Source organism: Mus caroli, chromosome 5, assembly GCF_900094665.2.
Source record: "Mus caroli chromosome 5, CAROLI_EIJ_v1.1, whole genome shotgun sequence".
NCBI classification, from domain to species: domain Eukaryota; kingdom Metazoa; phylum Chordata; class Mammalia; order Rodentia; family Muridae; genus Mus; species Mus caroli.
In genome coordinates this window covers 187231-205359 of record NC_034574.1, presented here as the reverse complement: position 1 = coordinate 205359, position 18129 = coordinate 187231, and the positions used below count along the sequence as shown (strand labels likewise).

The window sequence follows — 18129 nt, the reverse complement described above, 5'->3', positions numbered from 1 at the left end:
AGGGCATTGACTATGTGATCTGCTCTTTTGCCTCTAAAATGTCATTGTTGTTCTCTTGTAGTAATATATAAAATACTATAGAAAAAAAACCTCTTGTATGTTTGGTGTTGTCAAGAGCAAAAACCTAACAGGGTAGAGCAATTGGCAGCTATAGTATCAGGAAGACTTGGATTCAAACCTGGCTCTGCTGTGTAATAGTTGGTGTTTCTGAACAAGTTATTCACCCTACTTGTGGAAGATTCCATGTCTCTACCCTCTGAATATGGCACGGTGAGGTAACTCCTGAAGGACACAGCCTTGGGCTTGGAAGACCAGAAGTGTTTCACTCCCCTGCCTTCTTTGCTTCTGGGAGATTATAAAGGATGCCAAATATTGCTCATACAAAAATGATTATTCCTCAAAGATTTTATACAAACAAGTAGGATGCAACCTCTGGGCTTTCACTGAGAATTCTTTGAAAGTCTTCTTCTCCTTCTTCTTTTTAAAAGATTTATTTGTTTTATGTATATGAGTACACTGTAGCTGTCTTCAGACACATCAGAAGAGGCATCAGATCCCATTACAGATGGTTGTGAGCCACCATGTGGTTGCTGGGAATTGAACTCAGGACCTCTGGAAGAGCAGTCAGTGCTCTTAACCGCTGGGCCATCTCTTCAGTCCCCCATACAGTCTTTTTATACCAACCCACAGCACCCATCCCTCACCAGCCAGTTCTGCTTAACGAACTCATCGCACACTCAATGAGTTTCTTTTTTACTAGGATTTATATGGTCATGCCTCAGGAGTGACCCTCTCATATAGCAACCATTCTACAGGGAGTTGTATTTTAGATACACTCAGCTGGTGATGTATGAGGCCATTTTGGTGGATGGTCATGGGCAGCTTTCTTTCTTTCTTTCTTTCTTTCTTTCTTTCTTTCTTTCTTTCTTTCTTTCTTTNTTCTTTCTTTCTTTCTTTCTTTCTTTCTTTCTTTCTTTCTTTCTTTCTTTCTTTTTTTTTTTTTTTTTTTTTTTTTTTTTTTTTTTTTTTTTTTTGTTTTTCGAGACAAGGTTTCTCTGTGTAGTCCTGGCTGTCCTGGAACTCACTCTGTAGACCAGGCTGGCCTCAAACTCAGAAATCCACTTGCCTCTACTTCCTGAGTGCTGGGATTAAAGGCATGCACCACACCTGGCCATGGGCAGCTTTCTAATAATCTTGATATTTATATAGATTCTAATGTCTATCAGCTAAATAAATTACTGGTTTACCAAGGCTGTGGTTTTATGTATTCTTGTTTAGGGTGAAGTTAAATTATAAAGTAAGCTGATTTAGGGTGGTGAAAAATCAGTCAGTAACCAATATAAAGCTGCTGTAACAGCAAAAACAATGGCAGCAATACAGACAGTGTGACACAGAAATCACTGCCTCTGCAGCAAGGAGGAATGAAAAATAGACAGGTGTCAAATATTCCCCGAATTATAATTAGCCTTTAGTAATGAAAGAGCATGCTTTCGGGATCCTGGGCCTTTCAGTTCTCAACAGGCTCTCCATGGAATCAGGAGTCCAGCTATATCCTGGAAATGCCAGAATCCTGGGACACTTTTGCTTCAATTAAGAACCATGCCATGTCCAGATATCTGGGTAGTATCACAGGAATATCAATGTGAACTGAGCAGAAACAATCAAAGACTGTATGCACGATCAAGGTCATAGTCAAACCAGTGGGACTAGAAAGGGATAGGATATCCTAGGAAGGATATGTACTTGGCAGAGACTTAGTCTACTTTAGCTTTAGGATCCAGTTTCTGATATTGCTTCATCCTTCATTCACTCAGACCTTGATCTACTCCTTTATGCAGTACCTTCAGGAGGAAAGGTTTCTATGTCCCCACTCTCCCAGCAGGCAAACCAACAGACCATACTATCACCATACTATACCACCAAAGTCTTTCCTTGAGCCTTCTCTCTCAGCCATAAGAATATAGAATGGAATTTTCCCATTGGAAAATGGGCTTGCTGGACTGGTGTATCATATATTCCCCACATGATTTGAGAACCCTCAAGCTAGGCTGAGAACCTAATTATCAATCAGACTGATCACTTATGTGGAAAGGTGTTTAAGGCTTGAAAATGAAACTTGGGGTTGAGCTGTTCCGTAGATGGGTACCACTCAGACTTAAAAATACTGCCAATATCTAACTAGAGGATGCTCAATTCTAATGTCTCAAGTTTTATCTTTCTTTTAGCATTTTTCGAAACTAGTTTTTAAAAATCAATCATAGCTAATCTAATTTGTACTGTAGAAAAATAACTGACCTCCCTACCCCCAAAATACAGACTCCATTTTTATACAGAGGAAAACTCAAAACACAGACACATAAATATAATCTGAGTGAGCAGTTTTCTAATCAACTCTTAGCATTATAGGCATTATTCCGAATAGGCTGCAACAACTACCCCGACTCTCACCTGCTCTTCACATAGTCTCAGTCTCATTTCTGATTGTAAGACTTCAGCCTAATGTCTTCCACTCTTGTTAGATGAAAGAATTACCTAAGGCACTTTTAAAAAACAGAATTCCTGGCTCGACTCAACAATGAATCTGAACCTCAAGGGAGTGCCTGAAATGTGCACTGTTAAGGACTGCCCACTTCTGCCAACACCATCATCCAATCCAGTAGTTCTTACCATATCAGGATCAAGTGGAGGCCTTGCCAAAACACAGGGAGACAGACTTAGCTCGGGAACTACCTCCGATCTAGGATGGGTCCTAAGAATTCACATTTCTAAGAAGGCCTCAAGTAAGGCTGAAGCCGCAGCATAGGGACCACACTTTTAAAACCGCCTTAAGGGCAGATATGGGCACTGGAGATCCATCCCTAGCACCGACATACAAAGCTGGGCATGGTCGCATTCCTGTGTCCCAGGGCTGGGGAGATACAAACAAGTGGAATCCCTGGGGCAGGCCTAGCTTAAACAGCCAGCCCCAGTTTCCAGTGAGAAACCCTGTGTCAAAGACTGTGGAGGACACTGAGGCTGACTTCTGGGCGTCAAATGCACACATCCACACAAGCCCCCTCCACTTCCTCAACTGTTCCAGGTCCTACTTATTTAGCCTGGTTAGTTGTCTCTGATGTTCAGTTGATGGCTAATTTTTATACCCCCCTTTTCAAACAGCACTACATTAGAAGTTACTAGACTTCCTTTCAGTTCAGATTCCTGCTAGTTCGTGGGGACCATTGAACCACAGTACCCTCCTGCATCAAGGAATAGAGAAGCAAACACAATGCAGAAGCTCTGGCAATATACACCACACACAGTAGGGCAGCACGAAACAGTCTTTGTACTCTCGTGTCTCTGCCACAGTCCTATGATCCTGTGAGTTACAGTTTTGCTGAGGTGTAGAAGCAGTTCACAAAATTGACTGGATGAACTTCCTCTGGTTAGAACAACCAGCAAGCCAGAATGGCTGACCACTTCTTTCCTCAGAAAAAAAGCGGCGGGGAGCTACACTGCGAACATGCTCAATAGGGATACACTTGGCTTCTCACTCACCTCTTCTGAGGGAAACAAAAATAAAGGAAACGAAACCAAACCTGATTAATGCTGTTTGCCTGTTTTTGTCACCTAAAAATCAGGTGAACTACCACTTTGACAAGCGGATGGCCTGATCACCGCCCCATGAAAACTGCAGAAACATGTTTGATGTGTGAGACACATGGACACTAAGTGAGAACGCAGGCAGCTTCATCTGTTCATTTTATTCCCCCTTCTAAGCAAATCTGCTTTTCAAGGACGTAGTTTATTTTACCTTGTGGGCACACCACGCGACCTGCAACCCAGATGTGCTGGCTCCCTCCTCATACGGTGGGGCTATGCCAGTACTCTAAGGCACCACTCAGGTCCCCCTGGCCTGCTCCTTATTAACCTGATACCCTGCACCAACAGTTTTCACCATCAGAATCTCTGTTTAAAAACTCCATAGCCCACCGTGGGTCGGGGAGTGCTGTGACCAGGATTTAAAATGCACAAGTAAAGAAATTAATAGAGGAAAAATAAAAACCAAAACGACAACAACAAAACTCTCCATAGTCCTGATCCTCCTGGGGATAAACTCCACCCCGAGGGTCTTCCTTCACTAAAGAGGTGCTTCACATTAACCAGTTAGGACAGTGGGGGAATCACTCACCAAGCTAAGTTACCACAAATCAGAAGCTGTAAGGACCAGGAACACAGATGTAGGACAGGTGGGTCTGACCAAGCCCTCAAACGAGACAGAAATGCCAAGCGGGTATGTAAAAGACCAATGATTCAGAGAGAAAATGGAGTTCTTACTTTCTGCGAAACATTTCTGCAAAGATGCAACCGACACTCCAGAGGTCCACAGGGGTGGCATAGCTGGACTGGAGCAGGACTTCTGGGGCTCGGTACCACAGCGTGACGACCTGCAATAGCAAAGGGACCTGGTCGTTACTGAGGCAGCCAGCTGTTGAATTACACACCCATCTCGAGTGGCCCGAGGACAAGATCTAGTTCATACAGAACTCCTATACCTCGTGGTAACAACATGACAGAGGTAAGAAGCACACAGGACTCCACAGGCCAGGAAATTGCATCATTCCACACCTTGGGCTCCCATTTCAGACTGTTCCAATGGGACCAGGATGGCACATAAACAGGCTTCAGAGAGCAAAGAAAAACAAAACAAAACAAAAAACCAAAGGCAAAACTCTTATCAGAAAACTGCCCTCCCCTACTTATGAGACTTCAAGACAACACTCGGGAAACAATGCTGGCCCAACTCCCAAGTCACTGTTGGAAAGGGGGGGGGGATTCCAGTGGCTGCTGGAGGATGACCCTGAAGTGTACAGAGCATCCCTAGACAAGTCAAAACTGCTCTTATTCCGACACTATGGGGAATCAAAATAAACTCCCCTCCCCTGGTGCTCCCAGCCAACAAAAGTGAGAAAAAACAAGACAGGATGCCTAACGCAAGTATCTGCACTGTGTCTAAGGACGTCATCCCACGGAGGAGCACTGCAGTGACGAGAACCCATTCGACACAGAGCAGACTGGCGAAGCACAACTCTAATGATTTCTTCCAGGTTGAGGAGAAGACCAGGTCAAGGCTTCAGACTCATGTGTGGGTAGGGAAGTGAACGCCTCCCTGTTCTAGAGAGGAAAGGCAGAAGTTCTACGGACACTCGAAGTAAGGCGTCCTCTTTGTCGTCAGATACTCAGTCAATACCTTTCACATATTTTACACGCACATTTTGCATTTTCCAGATCTCTTTATCCTCATTGTTTTGTCTGTGTTACTATCTAGAGCTCCTTCAATCTGGTGTCATGTACTTTAATCCTGTGTTGGTTGGTACACTGATAATTGGGGTAGCAGGTCTCTGAAAATGTCTTCCATTGATGTCCTTCTCTCCATGTACATCCATCCTGTTCTCATCACAGGACGGAGTTTACTCAGCTTTCGCTAATCAGGAGTTGCCTGACCTGCAGAACGTGGCAGTGATGTCTGAGGTTATCAAGGCTAGCTCATAAGATGTCTTGTGACCTGGGCCCTTTAGAATGCTTGCTCTTGAGATGCTTCCTCTGGGGACCCAGGAGTGACGCTGTGAGGTGTTCATGAAGACACTCTGACAGCCCCTGCTAAATTCTCAGCTGAAAGCTATGCAAGCCACCAGTATGGGACAATGAAGGCTACCTTGTTCCCAGGCATCTAAAGACAAATGAGATGGAGTCCAGTCAATGTACAAGAGTATGAGAAAGAATAAAACGGTGGGTGTTTTAACTTTTGGGGACGAGTATACAGCAACCCTGACAGTTCTCATCTCTTCATCTCATATAATCCGTTTTGCTTCAACCCACCCAGGGGTCAGTTTTCGTTAAGAGACATGTGGCTGACAGCTAATGGAGGAGAGTGTATCAGGCGTGCAGGCACATATCCAATCTTAGCACTTAGGAGGCTGAGGCAGGAGGATCATCAGTTTTAAAACCAGCCTAGACTGTATAATTGAGACCTTGTTTTAAAGGTACCTCACTAAATCAGGGGGTACTGGATTGTCTGTTTTTCCCCGTCCTTAACTTTCTTATTTTAATTAATGTTCTCCAGGGACTGTTCAGCGGGGTTTGAGCACTACTGTACCTAGCACAGCTCCAGCTCCTACCACCACAATTTGTTCAATCTGTTCTCTTAGCTTGGGAAGACTTTTCTTCCTCTATGTATGGAAATTCTATTTATCCCACAAGACCCAGTTTCATGGTACCAGCATCCTGGACTCACTGCTACCTAAGAGGTCATATGATTCCTTCCTGAGGGCCTGGACAAGGCTTTTTCCACTGCATGTCTGTACATGCTTATTATCTATTATCATACTAACAACTAGGCCTCAATAGCAGAGTAGGGATTTTAAGGCAATTGGTCCTAAGAAGATAACTAGGCAAGACTTACTTCAGTTCTACCAGCATCCATAGCAGGGACATTGCTTTATCACTGACACACTGTAAACACAAGTCAGGTGCAAACTGTCTACCAAGTTCCACTTGAGTGATGCGCAAGCGCGCATGCCCGCACACACACACACACACACGCACACACACACACAAACTCACACACTGTGAAGGCACACATTCATTAACCTCTGTTCATAATAAAGCCTAGCATTCTACCAGACGAAACTTCAGACTGACTGCCTTGTTATTTTAAGATGTTCCTAGGAAGCTGATTTCTGATGTCTCACCCTAATAAACTTCTCATTACTATCTTCATTTTCATTACTTTCGCTGCACAGTATCTATTAATATAATTAAAAATGTCTCAACATTAAAAATACGAACATACTGACTGACAGATTTAGGAATTTCCTTTCTACTCATTTTAAAATTTATTTAACACTCAAATGTACACATAGATTTTTTTATCTGATGCTTTTAAAATGTCTATTAACAGTGACTGTGTGATTGTTCCTTGTTTTCTAATGATGGACATGACATTAGATTTCCTAACACTGCACCGATCCAGCTTCCTTGAGATACACCGTTACTAATCATTACACACATCACATACACTTATCACCTATTTGCAAACATTTACTCAGGATATTAATATTTTTTATAAATAAGAGTAGCCTATAGGATTTTCTGTGTGTTACTTTCCTCTGTTTTGACATCAGGAATAAGCAAAGCAATCAGCCCACTTTCTTCTTCATTTTTGAAGCAATAATGACAAGAATAAGTAATCCTTTGGCAGCTCCAAAATTGTCTGGCTCACATCTTTGTCAGCTAGGCGTGTTTTTTTGTTTGTTTGTTTCTGTTTTTTTTTTTGTTTGTTTGTTTTGTTTTGTTTTTCGGAACAGGGTTTCTCTGTGTAGCCCTGGCTGTCCTGGAACTCACTCTGTAGACCAGGCTGGCCTCGAACTCAGAAATCCGCCTGCCTCTGCCTCCCAAGTGCTGGGATTAAAGTTGTGTGCCACCATGCCCGGCTCAGCTGGGTGTGTTTATAACTGTTTGAATATCTTCTTGATAATTGGTTCATTAAATCTTTGAACCTCTTGACGAGTCAGTTTTGATTATGACCAAGGATTTCTCTATTGACTCTTAAATTTCAACTTTAAATCACACTGGTCTAAAGCAGCTCCCAGAATGTCTATTATTTTGGTTCTAGCGGCCTGCTCGGTTGTTTCAGTGGCCAGCTCACTTGTACTGACTGTTTCTTTCCAGGTGTCCTTTAGTTTTTCTCTCTCCACATCTATCAGGCACTTAGCCATATTATTTATTTTAAACACTCACGTGGAGTTTTATTTCCATCTTGGGAATGTTATTCTTTTATTGGATAATCTAGCGATTTCCTGTTTTTATTCTACACAGTTTCCCTCATCATCTTTTGTTTTCCCTTGTACTTTTCTTAGTTGAAAAACTTCAGATTCCATTAATAGAATAATTATTTACATGTGAATTTTCATTAATTTTGTTCAACCCTGGATAATACATAGTTGATGTTTTTCCTTTAGTCAAAGGGCACAGGGCTCAGAGGAGTAAATAATCTAGAAAAGTGTGCCAACATTTCCCTAAGACCAAACTGCTTACTTTTTTTTTTTCACTCCTGGGGATGAACACAGAGCCCTGTACACATGAACAGGAGTTCTTCCACTGTGTTACATCCCAGATCACAGCTCTCCTCCAACTGCTGTGTGTGTGTCTCCCTCCCTTCCTCCCTCTCTCTCCACCTCAGTGTAACTTGTCCTACTTGGTGGGCTTTGTTCTTGTTCGGTATTGACAGTTCCCATTTGCTGCTGTTGTTCTATAGTGTGTGGAAGTGCATTCTCCATTTTGTACAGTCTGCATTAGAAGGTTGTGTGTCCTGTAAGGTCTTGTATTTTGCTGTATTTGGCCAATTCTGAGTCCATTGCTCCCTCCAGTCCCTCCCTCTAGAATTTCTCAAGGTTCATGTCTTTTGGCACAGTATTTATGAAAATACAATATTAGTAAGATAACAAGAACTTAGATGGTACACACAGACATGTCCCAGTTAATTCCACTGTAAAATGCAAAGAGTACATTCACTCAAATCAGGAATTAAAAATATAAAATCTGCACAAGAAAATGGTAATGCTACTGTTGAAGCACATAAAAGAAAGCCTACACAAATGGCATGACAATGGTGTGAAAAGGCTGTATTATAAAGGTAACAGCGGGCTAGAGAGGTGGCTCAGCGGTTAAGAGCACTGACTGCTCTTCCAGACGTCCTGAGTTCAATTCCCAGCAACCACATGGTGGCTCACAACCATCTGTAACAGGATCTGATGCCTTCTTCTGTTGTATCTGAAGACAGCAACACTATACTCACATAAAATAAATAAATCTTTAAAAAAATAAAGGTAATAGCAAGACAAAAATTAAAAATATCCAATGATTTGGGAGAGGGAAAAAAACCTCTCAACACAAAGAAATAAACCTGAACATGACAAAGACTAAAAACACCAGAGCGAGATTGAGGTATTTAGTGTCTGACCTACTTCCAGATGGGTCAATTAGGATTTAACATCAGACTGATTAAAGACCTCATATCAATCAGTAAGAAAATAATATAACTGAAAAAAATGGGTAACACATATGAAAAAACAGAGAAGAAAGGGATGCACTCTTTGTAATGGAACTGTGCGGGAAGGGGCTGAGTTGAAATTAGCAAAATGATTTGCCTCTGTTATGTAAAATTGCTTTAAACTGCAAATTGGCACAACCCTTTTAGAGATAATAAGACAGCATTTATAAAACAGTACACGTTCCTGATCCAGCATTCTCCTCAGAAATAGTTATGCTACTAAACAAATAGTTATTCTTAAGGATGTTTATGCCACAGTAGTGACTAATAGGGAAGCATTATTTATCTTTCAAACAAGAATGGGACTGTTCTCATCTTGTACATCCTGTTCACACAGAAAAGATGTCCACGAAATAGTACGGAATGAATAATCAACTCTGAACTCTGTTGCAGTATGTTCTGATTTTTGTTAAAAAAAAGTTATGCGTGGGTTTGAACATCATGGCCATGGTGTGCCTGGGAAAGTGTCTGTAGGGACATAGGCATGAAGCTTGCAATGGGTGTCCGTCTCGAAGCCTGGAGACACAGGGTGGTGAGTGCGAGCCAGCTGCTGCCAGTGAGCTGAGAACTGGGAATTCCAGATGGTTGGGTAGCCTGGCCCAAAGCATGAGGCCTAGCAGGGCTGAGATCTGTACTCTCCTGAAAATCCCACAGGGCCAAGCACCCACAAAGCAACAGGTAAAGGTGGACTGAAGTCATGCCACTAGTGGACATGATTTTTAATGTGTTTTGAACTATCTTGAGGTCTTTTTTAGGTGAGTCAGCAAGTTGTAGAAATTCAACTGCCATTTGGTTTCAGCTTACTTCTTTGAACAGTGGCTTGAGAGGAAGGTTGCTTGCAGTTGCTTTCCAGCTGGGCCATGACAGCGCTCTCTGTGTGGGATACCACCTATGTGGATGTCCACTGCAGGGATGGTTAAGACCTTACAAGCTCACGTGTCTCTGGGAAGGACCTGCTTGGTCTCCATACAAGTCATTGCTAAGCAAAACGAAGAGGAATTAGACTGTGCTCATACTCTCCTCGAACTAACAACATTTCTCTAAAGACGCCTTGATTTTGGTGAAATTCCTATGAAAAAGAAATTGAGTTGTTAAGATTACCTTTCTACAGGAGTGAAATAATTAATAAAAATGTACAAAATGGGAGATAAAAAACCAATGACATTTCTGTTGAATTCTTAAGTAGAATAATCCAAAGAGTTCCCTGGGCCGACACTAGGTAATAACCTCTTATTTCAGATATAAATTAGTGCTTTCTAAAAAAGTCATCCTCTGGGTTATGTATTATTATTGGATATATATCGAAAAGCATTTGTAGCATCGGCGTCTTATGACTATCCTATTGTCTAATCCAGAGTCCTTCAATTCTCTTAAGTTTCTATAGTTTTAAAACCTGAAACTCTGCACGATTTGCAACATTTTGTTACAACCAAATCTCGTTTTAAGTGCTTGAGAACAAAGTATAACATATTTTTTTTTTCTGGCAGCAAAATACAAGTTTGTCTTCCTTTGAAATTATACTTCTGTGAAAATTTCTGATGGAAAACTGTCCAATGCACAACCAGTTTAAGCGTGTGCAAAACAGACCGTTATTAATTACTAATACGAAAGTCTTCTAAAGTCTCAATTTGCAAACACTGTTAGGGGAAGCATGGAGTGCAATGTGTAAGAACCAGGGCTGAAGAATCTGTGACAAAGGTTGCTACCAATGGTAACAATACAGTTGTCTAGTAAGCAAAGATAACAATAGGAACTATGGACAGAGTCTGGCTGGAGCCAGCTGGAATCAAAGCAAATACTGTATTTATTACAATCATTACATGTATTAACAGCCTCTAGAGGTGCTGGACGGATCTGGCACCAGGAGGGGGTAGTTCAAGGATGTTTACAGAAGTCAATGTATCTGTTTAAAGGGCTTTGATCTCCAGTCACATTTTTTTTTTAACCAGTTCAATACCACTAGAAGATAAAATCCAGCCAAGGCCAGTGCTGACTCAAAATCCGCCAGAGTCAACTGTTCCCACTTAATGTGCTACTTAGGCTTCTTGTATTTCTGAGCACTTACACCTGGATCTCGACAACACTGCCACTACCAGTGGCTTCACACTAGTTGGCTACAGATGTTTGAAAGGCCCTGGTGAATGTCAGGCTGGGGGAATCTCCCTTTAGTCCAGATGATCTCTGCCTTGGAGGCAGCCCTATCAGTCTGCCATGTGCCTCCAGGTCCTTACTGAGTTTGGCCACAAGTTGGCAGTTTGGCCACAAGTTTGGCAGGAGTTGAGAGAGAGGGAGAACAGAGATCAGGCCCTCAACTCCAAGTTGTCTCACAGTGCCAAAGTCTACCTCAGACAGCATGATCATTCCATTTACATACCCTCCCTCTGTCTGTTCCTTTAGAGTCCGGGATTGGTAACAGTCTGACTGGCTCAAGATTCAAGCCCTGCACCTCTGTCAGTCCTGCTTCAGTAAACAGATCTACCTGGAAATGGCTCATCTTGACCTTGTCTTCATTTTTCTGTCAGGACCCCAAGTATACATTAGTTTACAAAGCACTGTGGATGGAATTCCTCCCCCAGCTAGTCTGTTCAAAGAGGGCTTTTGGACAGGGTGATCTGTGAGGTGCCAGTAATATTCTGAGAGACTCTAAACAGCCAGGCAAGAGTAATTAAGACCAAACAAACCCTAAGTTTCCCTTGCTTGTCCTTCACTTTGATTATCTGGACTCTATTTCTGGGCCCACTTTAACATGCCTTAGCCCTGAACATAGACAGCAAGTTAGGAGGAACATGAACATCATCTTTGACAGACAACAGAATCTTCCCAAACTCTGTTCATATGCTTCCTGCCAACACAAAAATCTTCTGATATGCATGTTTTCCTAAAGAAAGCTAGTATGGCTTATGAAATGAAAATTAAAACTAGGGATAATTCTATTGTTTTTTTTTTTACAAAGGGTCTAAAAAAAACCCCCAATTCTTTAATATACACATTCGAACTGTGCGTATTAGAAAGAATTGGAGTTTGGGTTCTTGCAGGCAGTCTTCTCATTATAATGCCACATGGAAACGATTAAAGAATTATATACTAGCAAAAAACCAAACCAAACCAAAACAACAACAAACCAATATTTTGCGACAAATACAAAGGGGCCACCTCATACTCATTCATTCCTTTGTAAGCAGAGTCTAGAGGAAGTGTTTTAACATGACAGGAGAGAGTCTCAGTGGTTGGAGCACTGTGTGCCCGGGGTCCTCTTCCATGCTTGGATCATGGTGGGAGCCCACATGGTGGCTCTGTCATCGTCTTCTCATCTCTGTTCTGACATGTCCATTACCCCCTGACAGGGTGTTCTTCAGCTCCCACAGCTTCCTGGCCCCCATGGGTTCCACAGTTCCCATTAGATATGATTACTTCCCACCAACTGTCCTTTGCTTATGTGGGGCCCTCTTGACCTGAAACTGAGATTCTACGAGGGTCCCCTCTGCCCTCTGGCCAAGCCCTGGTTTATTATTCATGTTTAGTATTGGTTGCCCAAAAAGGTTTCACTCCAGAGTGCAAACCTTACACCCAGATCCAAGTGAGTTTCAGTGGAGTTCACCATGCGCTCGCTCTGTAAAAGGCTCCAAGTCAGCTGGACTTTGTGGCCACAAATTGGGAAAGCACACAGTCAAATGACTTGGCTGAAGGGCCCCTGGGGGCTGGAGGTGTTTAGGTGCAGAATGCCAGGTTCAGAGCTCCCTCTGCACTCTCTTCCTTAAGAGTCTGCTCTTCCAGACAGTCATTTCACTTGGAGGATATATAAATCCTCCATCTCACATGGATAGCCTCAAATTCATACAGTACCCAGAACTCTGCAGAGGACCACATGTGGTGTTAGCTGTTTCCTGGACATCACCATGTAGTTCTTCCATAAAAAAACTTCAAATTCAAATTGCATGCTGCCTTTCATCTGGCACTTGCTGCTCTTATATCCTTTGTCTTCACAACCAAACTTCTCCCTTACCCACATGTGCTGGCTAGTTTTTGGTCAACATGTCATCTACTAGAGTTATGTGAAAGTCAAGAACCTTAATGGAGGAAATGCCTCCATTAGACCAGGCTCTGGGCAAGCAGGTAGGGCATCTTTTAGTTGGTGATTAGGGGGGTGGCCAACCCACTGTGGGTGGTGCCGTCCCTGGGCAGGTGGTTTGGGAGTCTATAAAAAAGAAGACTGAGCAAGCTATGAGGAGCAAGCCAGTAAGCAACACCCCTTCATGGCTTCTGCACCATTCTTGTGTCCAGGTTCCTGCCCTNTTTGAATTCCTACCCTTACTGCTTTTGAAGATTAACTATCAAATGGAACTGTGAGTGAAATAAACCCTTTTCTCCCCAAGTTGCTTTTAGTCATGGTGTTTCATCAAAGCAACAGTAACCCTAAGTAACTGGGTCCTCTGCTTAACTCCACAATCTGCTTACCCAGAAACTTTGAAGTTCTTCAAACATGCATGCTGTGTCATGTCTTGGGGCCTTTAGATAATGCTTAGACGTTTCTCTGGAGGCTCCATCTCACAACTGCACTCTTGATTCTTGTGAACCTCACCTTGCCTCATCCAATCCCGAACACAAACAATCCTGGATCTTACCACACCGTAACTGCGTCAGTGTGTTTTTACAGCTTAATAGACCCAGAGCCAGTATCTTGAGTAGGAATTTTGACTTTGCAAACCCAACACCTTGCAGAGTGATGTGATGTGATGTACACAGCAGGCATTAAATACATGCTCGTCCTAACAAATGTAAAGGTAGGTAGCTGAGAGCAGAATGGAGGGTTCCAGGGTTAGGAAGGAGAAGCCAGGGTAGGAGATGGAGTATGGAGCAGGGTAGTGTCCCCAGACCCAGGTCATGCATTCTGATAGCCCACCAGCAGTATCTTTAATCATCAGACAACTTTAATGAAGTGGCCTCAGGGCCCCTTTATCCTTGTAAATTAAGTCCTAAAATGACAGCCAGGCGCATGGTTTCCCTCGGGCCGCACTGTTGAAATTTCATGCCGAACTTGTGAAACTTCAAACAGTCACAACTTGCAAAGTGTCTATTATGTTCCAGGCAATAAGTTCATCTCTCTTTGCAAAAATTTAGTAATAGTGTAGCTTTGGTTTTGACAATAAACAATCACCACTAGATTGCTCTCTGCCTTCACCACAGAAACTAAACAAATATTCAACCTTCACAGAGAAGTGGAAATGAAAATCATCCTGAGTACAGGATGTGAGAGGTTGCGGGGCTCATCGTTTCCTATGAAATGGTGCTTTAACCTGCATGTGTTGGGAGGCCACACAATGACTCAGATTTCAAAGAAAACTTTAAAACAGGATTTGTTTGGGTTAGGGAGAAAAATGGTTCCGCAGCCTGTGCCTTCTTACTCCCTTGTCTGTGTGTCCATTTTTACACAAGGCTGCGTGCAGACCAGCCTGGTGATGTGGCCAGGGGCAAATGCAAGCATAGCTGTTAAACTAAGCGCTCCTCCCCCAACTCCTCAACAATGTTCAACTCCAGGGCCACTGCCTTCCTTAAATGGGAAAGGGCTGGAGATCCTTGGCTGAAGGAGTCACCAAGGTGTATTACTTGTACAGCACCGGCTTCCATATGGTCTCTCATCTACAATGTGCAACAGGTGTACGGGGCAAAAGAAAGGCAGCCCTAAACATTCCAACCCGTCTGGGCTACCAGAAGCAAACTCAAGCACAGAGGACTCTGAGTGCTTTCTGACCAACGTTAAAGGAAAGAGATAAAGGAAAACATGCTTTAAGATTAGGGTGTCCCATGCTGCTCGTTTGGCAAGATTATAAAACTGCAGGCAGAGAAGGACTCAAATTACAGCACTAGGAATCTGAGACATGAACTATTTTCTGACAAGAGCTGCTAAGTATCAGGATGGGCTTTTGTGGGATTTTATGACCTCCTCCTCCTCCTCCTCCTCCTCCTTCTTCTTCTTCTTCTTGCTTTATCTCAGGGTATGGACAGGGGTAGGGAAAAGGGAAAGGAAATGTCCGTGAAGCATGGCAGACATTAAGGTTCCATGTTGGGCTAACCAGCTCGTGCTGTATATAATCTCCAGTTTGATGTGGGTAAGCACCACGGCCTGCTTCCAGCAACAGGGAAGAGCAGATGGACAGAGAGAGACATCTGAGAGCAAGGAGCTGGTGGCTGGCAGCGCCAGGAACAGAAGCAGGGCTGGGACCTCTGGCTCAGGTTCACTGTCACTATGCAAGTCACTGACTTCAGATCTTCCTTCCCTTTGGGGAGGGAGAAGGATGTTGGGAACTGAACTCAGGCCTGCACACATGCTAAGTTCTGTTATCAGACCTATTTTGATCCCCCACCCTTTTTTGAGATAGAATCTTGGATATGTAGCCTGGGCTAGCCTAGAACTTTCTATGTAGACCAGGCTGGACTGGAACTTGCAGCAATCCTTCTGCCCTGCCTGCAGAGTGCTGGGATTGCTGGCATGCACCATCACAGCTGGCTCAGATGTTCCCTTTTAGGGCTTTTGTTTAATTATCACTTTTAAACAATGTGGTTTTTGTTTGTTCTGTTTTTGTTGTTACTGTTGTTATTTTGTTTTTAAGATCAATATTTCTAGAGCACTGTATGTTTACCAGAAAGCTGATGAGAACAAGGGATCTTCCTATGATACTTATATCCAAAAGGTTTTCACCAAAATGGTGTATGGGTGAGCAAGGGTCCTGGAGAGAGGGGAAGGAAGAACTGCTTAGCCAAAATGCTCTGCACGAGGCTGGCAGCCTGCTACGGCAGGCGTGCTTCTCTTGGCCTTTTCTGTACCACTATCCTTCCACCCAACCTTGTTCTCCTTTTCCAGTCTTCTATCTCTGCAAATGAAATCACTAACCAGTTCCTCGAGTCAGGCTCTTCCTCAAACTCACCCCTCACCCAGTTACAGACTTGACAACACAGCAGCTCACAGAAGACTGGAGCTGTAGAAACAGGCGATGGAAGACACAGCTTGGAAGTCCAATTTGAAAGTTGCTTAAAACAAGAAAAGGGCCTGATGTGTTATCTGTATATCCTTAGACTTTCAGGAAATACAGAAAGGAAAATTAAACAAACACGATCCTACACTTAACATTAACACAGTTTTAGAATTTAAAATTATCCTCAGGTATGTTTTGTGAGCAGAGAGGAAGAAAGGACCACTGTGAAGGAGTCCGTTAATAGATGACTGCAGAATAGGAGACTTCTCTTACTGCTCAGGGGCTGCAACCCTTCTCTTGAAACCGTCTCGGTTTCTAGGAAGAACCACACGAATACCAAGGACTTTACAAAGTGTTTCTAAGTACATCCGCTATCAGGAGAGAGACCTGTGTGACAATAAAAGGCAGCAGAAGGTTTCTCACCTAGGCCCGGGGCTCCGGCTGCAGCGTGCTTGGGGGCACTGTGGTTGCTGCATGCAAACACTGCTGGAAAGGAAAAGAACCAGCCCAAGGCCATGCTAAGCTCGGCTTTGACCTCAGACCTAATTCAAAGGAAAGGCCTTTCCATTTACAAACATTTCAGAGAATACTGCTGCTTTCTAGAAATCTGTGGCAGCTAGTTTCCCTATCCTTAAGGCTGATAGGAGGACACAGGATGACAGTGGTACCCAAGGAAACATGAAGACCACAGAGGGCATTGTTTATCCTCCAGGAGATGAAAAGTTCCCTTTAGTGATCACTGCAGATGCTTAATATATAGATGACCCTCATATGTGGCCAAAGTACAAGTAGGGCCTAGTGATAACCTCTCTGAAAGTCTTCTGGAACATTCTGAAACAACGAACAGTCCACTGCTCTGTATTCCCACACTATACCTCCCTCAGTTCTTGCTCTGATACCTGGTGTGACCACAAGAATCTACTTCCACCTCTGGGTTACCCCCACAGTGCCTAATTCTATAATGACACTGTTTACTTTCAGATCCCCAATCTTGCTGTGCGGCTGATCTTCTATTACTACAACACAGTAACCAAAATAACTGGGTTATAAGAGAAAAAGGTTTATTTGTGCCGCACAGCTTTGAGGGATCTAGTCCATGATAGGTCGGCCCTTCTCATCTGGGCTGGTGGTGAGGAAGTGTCACAGCAGGAACATGTGAAGCCGAAAGCTGCTCACAATGAGAACCAAGGAGCAAAAGGAACCTGAAGGTGGATGGTGTCCTACCATCATTCTCAAGGGCATGCCCCCAATAGACCCCACCCCCCACCGCTACCTCCTAAAGGTCCCATAGCTTCCCATCTTGGGAACCAGTCTTTAACACTCTACCTCTAGGGGTCTCTGAGGTTGCTACTATATTTAGCTTATAGCAGTCACTAAAAAGCTGTCAGATATGTGATCAAGAAAAATATTTCTCCAAAAATGCTCCCCAACCCCAACAAATTCAAAATCAGACAAACAAAACCAAACAACAGCAGCCCTAGCAGCAGCAACAGCAAAAACAACAAAACCCTAGAAAGATCTGCAACACACCAAACCAGAGAGTGAAGAATAGTCTGTCTTGAGGTATTTATGAAGGTATGGGAAATGTTCTAGAGTCACAAATATGGCCCCCTAAATCAATTTTATTATCTCATCTTAAAAGAAAATCTCTTGTAGGTAGGCTGTTAGAAGAAGCCTGTAGTCTCTGCTCTCAGGAGGCAGAGGCAGGAGGATTGCTAGAAGTCTGAACCTGGCCTGGTCTACACAGCCAGGTTTTGAGACCCTACGTTAGAAAACTAAACCAAATCAACCAAACAAAAGCCTCGTGTAAAGAAAAGAATTACATTTTATCTACTACTAGCATCAGTTCATGTATATATCTGTATGTATATCCACCTAAGATCTGAATCTCTTGAGTTATTTTTAGGCATACACATGGACAAGATATTTGCATGTAAGTCTANCCTATGAAACCAACTCTTAGAACAAGGTATCTGGAATTTACATCACCACAGGGTACCCTTGTCCTCCTGGAATACATTTTGCTTGGCTGTCATCTAAAGGATCATGCAATGCACCAACACTATGTGG

General features: G+C 43.1%; 1 protein-coding gene across 2 annotated transcripts in view; it reads right to left on the bottom strand.

Moving 5' to 3' along the window:
• The window catches only part of Cdk6 (cyclin dependent kinase 6), a 240321-nt gene that overhangs the window by 49035 nt on the left and 173157 nt on the right, over nt 1–18129 (bottom strand). For both annotated transcript variants that reach the window (XM_021162511.2, XM_029477311.1), the window contains one exon: nt 4315–4424. In XM_021162511.2, coding sequence (XP_021018170.1) covers nt 4315–4424 — 110 coding nt within the window. The remainder of the gene's footprint in view (nt 1–4314; nt 4425–18129) is intronic.